The 9,938-nt window shown below is 52.6% G+C and overlaps 1 protein-coding gene across 1 annotated transcript; it reads right to left on the reverse strand.

Annotated features, from left to right (window-relative positions):
- Positions 1 to 1,087: 1,087 nt before the first annotated feature.
- Positions 1,088 to 9,634, reverse strand: hs3st3b1b (heparan sulfate (glucosamine) 3-O-sulfotransferase 3B1b). The gene is made up of 2 exons (XM_028968846.1): positions 9,171 to 9,634; positions 1,088 to 2,907 (listed from the first exon to the last, which is right to left on the reverse strand). Exons 1-2 carry the CDS (start codon positions 9,575 to 9,577, stop codon positions 2,289 to 2,291), a joined length of 1,026 nt encoding a protein of 341 aa, XP_028824679.1. The 5' UTR covers positions 9,578 to 9,634; the 3' UTR covers positions 1,088 to 2,288.
- Positions 9,635 to 9,938: the final 304 nt, after the last annotated feature.

Here is a 9,938-nt window from a genome sequence, read left to right on the forward strand (position 1 = left end):
CAGATCCTCGGCACGTCAGGACGGAGCACCGAGGTTTTCCAAAAAAATGCCACAGGCTGCTTTGATGAGAGACGATTATATTTCTATCCTGCACAAGCCTCATTTCATAATCCCATTTCACATCATATCTTCATATTTCTGACCAGAAAGGAACAGGAAGTGGCCGCGGGTTAAAGTGAAGTGAGCACAGCAGCACAGCACATGGTGCACACAGTGAAATGTGTCCTCTGCATTTAACCATCACCCTGAGTGAGCAGTGGGCACCATGACAGGCGCCCGGGGAGCAGTGTGTGGGGACGGTGCTTTGCTCAGTGGCACCTCAGTTGGCGGATCGGGATTCGAACCGGCAACCTTCTGATAACGGGGCCACTTCCTTAACCGCTAGACCACCACTTCCCCGTCGGGTGGTAGTAGCCTAGTGTGTAACACACTCGCCTATGAACCAGAAGACCCAGGTTAATATCCCACTTAATACCATCGTGTCCCTGAGCAGGACACTTAACCAGGGGGGGACTGTCCCTGTCACTACTGATTATAAGACGCTCTGGATAAGGGCGTCTGGAAAATACCGTAAATGTAAAATGTAAATTGCGTTCTCTTCCGTTCCCCTCCTAATACCCCCCCGTCCACGCCCACCTCAGCAGGTCATGGTGATTTCAACATTCTTTTAATGGGACTAAGATCCTAGAAGTGGAACTGAGCGGAAAACATCTGAAGCGGGTGGAAAGTCCATCATCTCATCCCCGGGCGGAGCTCACGGCCCAGAAATCTTGCGTAAGCCTTATTTACCGCCTTATTCGTCCGCCGAGACTGTAACCATATGTACGCGGTGTTGTCACCTCCCGTTGTGGGACTCGGGGCCTCCCAGGACCTGCAGCTCCGCCGCTACGCCTCCTCCTCCCAGCGATTCCCAGGGAATATTCCGGGTCCCGGTTCCACCAGCACCCACAGTAGGTTTTATATCCCTGATTTAAATAATATTCTTTCATACATTTGCACTCATTTTTCTCATAGAAAGGAAAATATTCCACAAACATTAACGCAAATATATATTCCAGAAACAGCAAAGAAAAGTCAGAGCTGGAACTTTGGTAAAATATATCGTTTTTATTTTATTTCTTCATACAAACAAATAGTATGAATGTTCAGGATTTAATGATCTAGAAACGGCCCGTTCTTTTTGTGCCTCGTCGCTCTGTGGACAAACCCCAAAAATACTCCATCACTCCACCTCTTCTACTCTGTCGTTTATTCGTATGTACAGATTCAGGTGCTTGTCTGTGTTCCGTGTAGAACGTGCAGAACTCGGAACTCCCCAACCAGGCTGAATAAAACTCAACCGTAACCAGAGGGACCGCCGCCGCACACGTGTTCTGGGGGGGACGGTGAAGGTGAACGGAACGTGCGGTTTTCACAGTGATAACACGCCCCGGTACGTCCTGTCCACGGTTCTCCAGCGGGAACACTGACCCAGAACCCAGGAGTGAGCGCTCAAGAACATCTCCCTCTCTTGCATATCCAAAAATTCAAGTAGAAAGAAGCGGGATGTAGTGAGAAAGTAACCAGACGCAGAGAACAAAAGAGTTCTCCGGGTTCCTCAAGGTTCCTTGGGTAACTAATGGGGGGGAGGGGGGGAAACAATTGGTGGATTTTTGGCAATTAACGGAGATCAAGCAGGTAGGGTGATGGGCCGATGGAGAAAGGATGAAACCTGAACTCGCCCTCACCCCAGAGTAAACCCTCTGCCTTTGATCTGCTGTCTCGCATCTGATTGGACGGCTCATCCCGCCACGTGCCGGTGAAGCAGAAAGTCGGAATTTTCCCTCCTAACTAGCACGCGGCCTTCGTGGAAAATTCAGTGGCACTCGGCCCGACCCTTGACCCCGGAGGATGAGCCGCAGGCCTGGCGTGGGCCCAGCAGACGAGCGGCCAATCGATCCGCCGTGTCGCGTTGCTCCGCTAGCGAGACGTTCTAAACCCCGAGCGGCCATTAGACGTATTGATCCGGGTGGTTGACAGGACAGAGGCCGTTTTTAAACGTTTACGGGACAAGGACATCAGACCTAAAAGAAAAGGTGGAATGTAAAAAAATAAAATAAAAATACTGTGGGCCAGATGGTATATACAAAAAAACGGTTAGGCAGCTTAGTGAATTAATTGCTTAGAAATTAAAAATAAATTATTATAAAATAGATTTCTGTACACATATATATATATATATATATATAGCATTATCTCCATTTTTGCCATTCAAATGCAGAGGAAAAAACTAGTTTTGTCCATCACTGTCAATCCCAACCGAAGTCGTGTCCCGTCATCTGGTAGAACTTCATGTTGAAGGGCCTGTAGAAGTCGCGCAGCCTCTGCACCACCTCCGGGTGGATGTTGGGGTGGGTCCGGCCTTTGGTTTTTCCCAGGCAGTGGGGCTTGCTGCTGCCCTCGGCCTTCTTGAGGCAGGGGAAGCCCTTGGTCTGGTTGAAGTAGAAGTGTTTGTCCGTGATGATCCTCTTGAGGCCCAGGAAGTCCTGCACTCGGCCCAGCTCTCCAGCCGGGTCGCTGATGAGCCGCTCGCCGCTCACGAACAGGATCTGGTCCATGGGGAAGAACTGCAGCCAGTTGTCCAGGTGCTTGGCGTAGATGCCAATCTGGATGGCGCTCCAGGACGTGTCGATCAGACCCGTAGTCCTATTTTTGAAGGTCAGGCTCTCAAAGGAGGGAATGTCTGGCTTCTTGGACAGAGTCTGGGTGTAGTCGGAGATGGCCCTGGTCACAGGGTCCCGGACCACTACGATCAGCTTGGTGTCCCGCGACATGGCGCTGATTCTCGCCGGGGCCTCCCTGGTCACGAAGTAGCTGGGGGTCTTCTCCATGGTGATCTGGCCCTCCAGGGTCTTGGGCATGAGCTCCCTGAAAAGCAAAGGAGAGAAGATGAGTGAGATCGCCGTGTGGCCACGCCCTCAGGAGCACTAATCCCTTATTTAGCTTTTTTTTTTTTAGCATTTAGCATTTTGCTTCACAACACGTAAATATACAAGCTGCTGGGATAGCGAGGGGCTTTCTAATTACCACTCGAGAAGCAGAACGTGGCCCTCACTCCACATCATGGTGATGAAATCACGTCGGAATTATTACAGCTGGACCCCCAGTCGCCGTCGCGACACGGTCATGAGAACAGGAGAACGTTTCTTTTCCTGTTCCAGAACGAAAGAGCGAGCGCGGCGCCCTGCCAGACAGGAGTCGGCTTTCAGAAGCGGCCCAACACCGCAGGAAAGCGGTCAGAGCGCGGAGATAAGCGTCCGCGGCGGAACAGGATCCCGAGAACCGCAGACCTGGCTCTGGTGTGTGTGGTTAATAGAGTTGTCCAACGTGAACCTGCTTCTTTCATGTAATTATCATCGTATCGTCCTGATCATCATCGCCTCGGAAAAGTCGAGTATGTCGGCACTTTTTAACACACCGAGACGGCAGAATCCTCCCCGGACTGTAGTTATTAGTGCAAGCGACACACACACACACACACACACACACACACACACTCTCCTCCACTTCACCATAAACCTTAACAGCCCTTTAATTCTTTACTCTTCCACTCGGGAAAATAGAACTCGGAATCCGGAGCTGAAAAGGGCCATTAAGTCCCGGTGGTTCCGGCGGTGCGGTGAGCCGGTGACGTAGGGGACGACTCCGAGCGATCTGCTCGTGAGTAGGAGGGACGAGGACGGAGCAGGAAAAGCCTCCTGAACGGGTTCAGGACCCCGAGCCAACAATGGCCTTTATCCGGCGGTGATTTATGAGGTGACCCTCTCTCTACGGATTCCTTCAGCCGGTTGCGTGACACCGAGACCCTTCTCGTCTTTGAGAACGGGCCTTTGTCCCGCAGTGAAGTGGCCGTGGGGGCGGCGGAGCTTGACATGCCCCTCGAGACACTTCAGAAGAGCGGAGAGGGCCATCGACACACCCGCCGCTCGGCCATTTGCGTGTTTAAGGCCCCCACGAAGCCGCGGTTCACCCGCGGTGAGCTGAAGCGGCGTCCGTACTTATTTACGTCCTGAGTGCCGGCGCCCTTGTTTACTGTCCCCCGTCTTTGTTTTACGGGCATCTGTGCCGTCTCCGCAGTGGACCTCTTCCAAGTTGAAAGAGATGCCAGAAGAGACGAGATAAGACGAGGACGCAGACGCTCGGCTCGCATGACAACTTCAAACCCGAGACCACAGGCCGTCTGATTGGTCGATAGCAGACTGTTGTGTTTCTGGTGACAAAAGGGGGTCTCGCGTCTCTCTTTCATGTCTGCACTGTTATGGCTTTTGGAGACGATGTCAAGCGGCGCTCATGACCGTGGACAGATCTGAGGGAATATGGCGAGCCGCCTCCGGATAAATGACATTATTGATGAGCCGAGTGGCGCTTCGCGCGCCGCAAGAGGACAGGAAGTGCTGAGAGACGCCCTGTCTTCCCCAACACTCGAGTGGGTAAATGGCGGTAAACACAGGCGCCCTTTCTTCAGAGAGAAGATACTCATCTCAGAGCCCAGCGCACTTCTGCTCACATGAAAGGGACGAGTCAGACGCTGGCGGGGGGACCTCAAGCGGCCTTGATAATAATATGCAGCACTTGGTTCTCCATGAAATGATCCCGATTGACGTTCTGACCGGCATCATGGACATGGTCACACGGGTCCGGTCTCTGGCAGCGTTTCTCTGGGCTTGTCCTGCTTATCCGTGGCGATGGCGGTGAACTAGTGGAACCGAGTGGAATTTTACGCCGTGGGCAGCAGCGGGGAACCTCTGGCTCCACGTTAATGGAGGTGCCGGATTGAAGGAGTCCAGAGACTTCGTCTTAACCTGTGGAACCTGTGTGTGTGTCCCTGCTAAATCTAACACCAACCTGCCCGCCACGCCAACTGACAGCCTCTGACAACAGAAGTAAGGGAAGCCATGTGACCGAGGCGCTGGCCGGCCACAAGCCTGCCATTCAGGCCGTTCGCGGCGTCACCGCGTCACCCGATCAGCCGAGGAAGGGCATCCTACGGAGGACACCGTCTCACTGAAGGGATGAATAATGGAGGAGAGAGTAGCCTAACTCACCCTGACCCGGTCCCGTCCTGGACTCAACGTCACCCTGATCCCCTTACCGGTGGCCCCGCCCTCAAACAACACAAAAAAAAGACAGCGAGGCACCTGACTGGTCAATGAGACCCTCCTGATGCCGGTCACTGGCATTTGCCAGTTTCGTAGGTGGTGAAAGACGGATGTGGGGCCATAAAATATTTACATTTCCGGCATTTACCAGACGCCCTTATCCAGAGTGACAGGGACAGTCCCCCCCTGGAGACACTCAGGGTTAAGTGTCTTGCTCAGGGACACGTTGCTGGAAAGTGCTCTGAATTCATCAAATCTCCGCACCTTCCTGACCGCTGGCGAACCGAGACGCCGTACAAACACACGCATCCAACATCCTGCCGGGCTTGGCAGCCCCGTCCAGACAGGTGAGCCCCGGAGCGCCGGGGATTTCCAGGAGCCGGCCAATCAGGAGAGGCGCTGGGGAAGGTGGGAATGGTGAACTCGCAGCTTAATGGTTTACAAATTCCTGGAGAGGAGCCACGTCTCCAGCAGGCCTGTAATTAAGGAAATTACGCGGTGACAGCTACAGTAGTGACACTTCAACTGCCACGCCGCGCCGCTCCCTCCGGCCATCCCGTTTTTCCGCTCCGTTCTGGAGGACAGCCGAGATATTGTCTGGCCCGATATCTCAGGGCATCTAGAAGACAAGATAATTGGCATCAAGTGCGGCGAACTGGCCGTTTAACCATTTGTGCCGCGAGGCCGCGGCGAGCCCAGATGTCAGCGGCGGGTTCGGTTTCGGGGATTCATTACGCCGCTCGGCAGCGGGATGAGAGACGTTTTCTCGCTGCGCCGCGAGAAACCGGATCCCTCAGGCCAGTGCCAGAAAGACAAGATTTTGAAATGGAATCTGAGAACCAGAAAAAAAACCCACCAGAACATGCCGGGCTGGCGCTGAGCGCCGGGACTTTTGTTTATTTTTCCACGACCTTAAAGAAACGGCCGGGTGGATTTCCACACAGTTCAGATACGATCAGAGGAAAACGCGGGACTCATGCCATTCCCAGAGAGGGAATACCGCCGATCCCGGACAATTACCTCCATCAGTTCCACGTATTAATAATAAAAATAAGATATTCGGGGACGAGGGACTTTGAGTCTCTGGGCGTCTGGGTGGAGGAGCACATTCAGGTGGGGTCAGGTGATCTTCACCATCACTCTTATCTGGTGAGCAACAGGAGGACAACAGAACCTTCGTTCTCCTTGGACCGGAAGAATGTAAGGAACCTCGATACTCCTTCATCGGCCACCCCGGTGGGCGTCGCCATGTTTGCCGGCCGGCTGGACCCCTGTCGTTTTGGGGGAACCCTCCCCAGTGGAGCCGTGCCAGTGTGGGCAGGAGGGGACGCCCCCACCCTTCTCGGAACAGAACGGAACACGGGACACTATTCTTGTACGGAACCACGGTGCGAGGAGAGGGGGAAGAGGGACTGGGGTCTGGGGGGTAAGGAGGTGAGGATGAACGATGGGGGTCCGGAACGCGGTCACCTGGTCTGCAGATGGTCGTTCCAGCCCCTCCATCACCTACGAGATGGAAAGTCGGAACAATGCTCCGCTTGTGCCTTTGTTAGCGGCTCTGGGGCGGCTTTACAGGCGCCGCCATTGACAGAACGGACACAAAGGTTCCCCGCTAAAGAACGTCCAGCCCAGCCGAGCAGCGCCGCAGCCTTTGATCGCACCCTGGGAGCCACGAAGGCTCCGCCTACGATTCAGCACATCCGATTCGCTGCGTGTACAGGATGTGGCGCGTGGCGTTCCGTTTACTGGGAAAGCGGTGGAATTCCGGTGATGAAGGCTCCGGGCCGTCAGAACACACCTGCCAGAAGCTTCCACAGCCGCTTGTCAAACGGTCCGGGGAGGGAGAAGTGGACATGGCAGCCGTAACCGAAGTGGCACAATAGCTCCACTCTGGCCGGAGTTGCGAAGGGGCTGAAACCGGAGCCGCCGGAGGGCCGACCGCGGCGCAGTAATGACACATCCCGGCATGAATTCAAATGAGCAGTGCACCGGAGAACCGGGAGAACACCAGATCTACGCAGAACCGTGCATCTCATTCATCTACAGGTTCCTTCATGAAGTTGGCTCACAAGAGGAGGAATTCTGGGACAGAGTTTCACTTTTCATTTCGTTTTTTACATTTACTAATCGACATGGGCCTAAACTGAGGGCGCTGCCGCTGAGGTCAGAGGTCACCGTGACGTCACACGCATGATCTGCGCATTTGGAACTTTCCGACCAGAACTGATCCCGCCCTTCAGAAATAAACACACAATCTCTCAATGGCTGCCAGGTGATCACCGATCAGTCCGGATAATCGATCACTCGATCACGCGGAGCCGCGTTACAGGAGATACGAATAAACCAGGCACTTTAAATAATTAATAAAGTAATTTAATCAGCACGTATGAACGATAAAAATATAAATTGAATTTTATATAAATATAGTTTTTTATATTGAAATATAATTTATAGCTGTTTTATGTTTCTTGAGCGATTTTGGGTCAGATTCATTTCGCACAAACGCGAAATTAAATTAAAACTAAAATAAAATAAAACTCATGTTGACTAAAAATACATTTATTAATTTAATCTCTAACCAAAGCGACGCAAATATCTGTTTTGAAAAATTTGATTTTTATCTCTCATTTTCAATTCGCCGAGCTTTGCGCTCTACATTTTAATATAATAAAAAAAACGATTTATATTTATTTTATTGCCGCTTCATCTGCACGAATTTACACGAATGTGAATATTTATGAATTGTGTTTGAAAAGGTTTTCAATTTTTTCGGTTACTGGCGGCCCGACGCGGAGCAAAAAAAAAAAAAACTTTATACACACGCTGTTTTATCCATTACTTATTATTACTATTATTACTGTTAATATTAATTAAGCGGATAATTGTTCCGAGGGGCCAAATAAAAATCTATATTTTACATAAAGTGATAAAACGAAACAATTTTTTTCGGTTTGTTTAGGACGAATTTTAATCGACTGTCCAGTGATAATTAACAGCGTGATAATCAGGCGCAAATCTTTTCATCTCTTATTCTGATGATGACGACGATAGTGAGGAAGGTTCTGAAGTTCTAAACCCGTACCGGCGGAGCGCGCGCTTTACGGTGATGATGATGATGAGGATGAAGAATCATGGTATAATATTAAAGCCTCTGGACGTCTGACCCGTACCGGCGCAGCGCGCTTTACGGTGATGATGATGAAGAAGAATCGTGGCTTGGAGGAGGGTTCTGAAGTTCTAAACCCGTAACAGAGGAACGCGCTTTACGGTGATGATGATGATGATGAAGAATCATGGTATAATAATAAAGCCTCTGGACGTCTGACCCGTACCACTTCACGGTGGTGATGATGATGATGATGATGAAGAAGAAGAAGAACCACGGTATAATAAAACCTCTGGACGTCTGACCCGTACCAGCGCAGCGCGCTTCACGGTGGTGATGATGATGAAGAAGAAGATGAAGAACCACGGTATAATAAAACCTCTGGACGTCTGACCCGTACCGCTTCACGGTGGTGATGATGATGAAGAAGAAGATGAAGAACCACGGTATAATAAAACCTCTGGACGTCTGACCCGTACCGCTTCACGGGGATGATGATGATGAAGAAGATGAAGAATCATGGTGTATTAAAGCCTCTGGACGTCTGACCCGTACCGCTTCACGGTGGTGATGATGATGAAGAAGAAGATGAAGAACCACGGTATAATAAAACCTCTGGACGTCTGACCCGTACCGCTTCACGGTGATGATGATGATGATGATGAAGAACCACGGTATAATAAAACCTCTGGACGTCTGACCCGTACCGCTTCACGGTGATGATGATGATGATGATGAAGAACCACGGTATAATAAAACCTCTGGACGTCTGACCCGTACCACTTCACGGTGGTGATGATGATGATGATGATGAAGAAGAACCACGGTATAATAAAACCTCTGGACGTCTGACCCGTACCGCTTCACGGTGGTGATGATGATGAAGATGAAGAACCACGGTATAATAAAACCCCAGCACGTCTCACCTGTACCAGCGCAGTCCCCGCTCGTAGTTGCGGTCGAAGAAGTGCGGCTCCGCCCCCACCGCCCTGACGTCGGGGTGCACGCGGAGGAACTCGAGCAGCGCGCGCGTGCCGCCCTTCTTCACCCCGATGATGATGGCCTGGGGCAGCTTCTTGGTGCCGGCGCCGCTGGAGAAGGTGGACAGCGCGCCGGGCTCGTCGTCCTCCGCGGACGCGGACCTGGCGGGGACCTGCGCCCGGGGCAGCAGCCTGGACGCCGGGCCGGGCGCGGACGCGCAGTAGCCGGCGCAGGAGTAGAGCGCGTAGACCCAGAGCAGCAGCAGCATGGCGGCGAGCAGCGCGGCTCTCCGGCGGAGCGGAGCACCGGGACACGGCGGCGGACACGGCGGCGGCGGGCAGCTATATCCCATCAACCCCGCAGCCCATCCTGTCCGCCCTCCACAGTCCTCCCGCGATCATCCCCGCCGCCGCCTCTCGGGCTTCTGGCGCCGGGACGCGGCGCGCAAAACTTCAGCCCCGCGCTGGACCAATGGGGAGCGGGCAGGGCGTGTCTGTTTACACAAGCCAGCCAGTCGGAGGGCGGAGGGGGCGGGGACCGGGCCGACGGCGCGCTCTGATTGGACGACGGGACGTGAAGGTGGAGAGCGCGGTGTTGCCAGGTCCGGGTTCTGAGGCGCAGAATAAATAAAGAAACCCGACAGATGTTATTACACGTCGCGTCCCTCACAATACCGTCAAAAACAGCTGATCTTTCTCCACATCTGGCAACGT

Source organism: Denticeps clupeoides, unplaced genomic scaffold (genome assembly GCF_900700375.1).
Source record: "Denticeps clupeoides unplaced genomic scaffold, fDenClu1.1, whole genome shotgun sequence".
NCBI classification, from domain to species: Eukaryota; Metazoa; Chordata; class Actinopteri; order Clupeiformes; family Denticipitidae; genus Denticeps; species Denticeps clupeoides.

Coding starts and splice junctions, on each gene's coding strand:
- hs3st3b1b (XM_028968846.1), bottom strand. CDS start 9,577: ATGGGATATAGCTGCCCGCCGCCGCCGTGTCCGCCGCCGTGTCCCGGT. Junction 2,908..9,170: donor CGGGGACTGCGCTGGTACAG/GTGAGACGTGCT, acceptor TTTGCTTTTCAG/GGAGCTCATGCCCAAGACCC.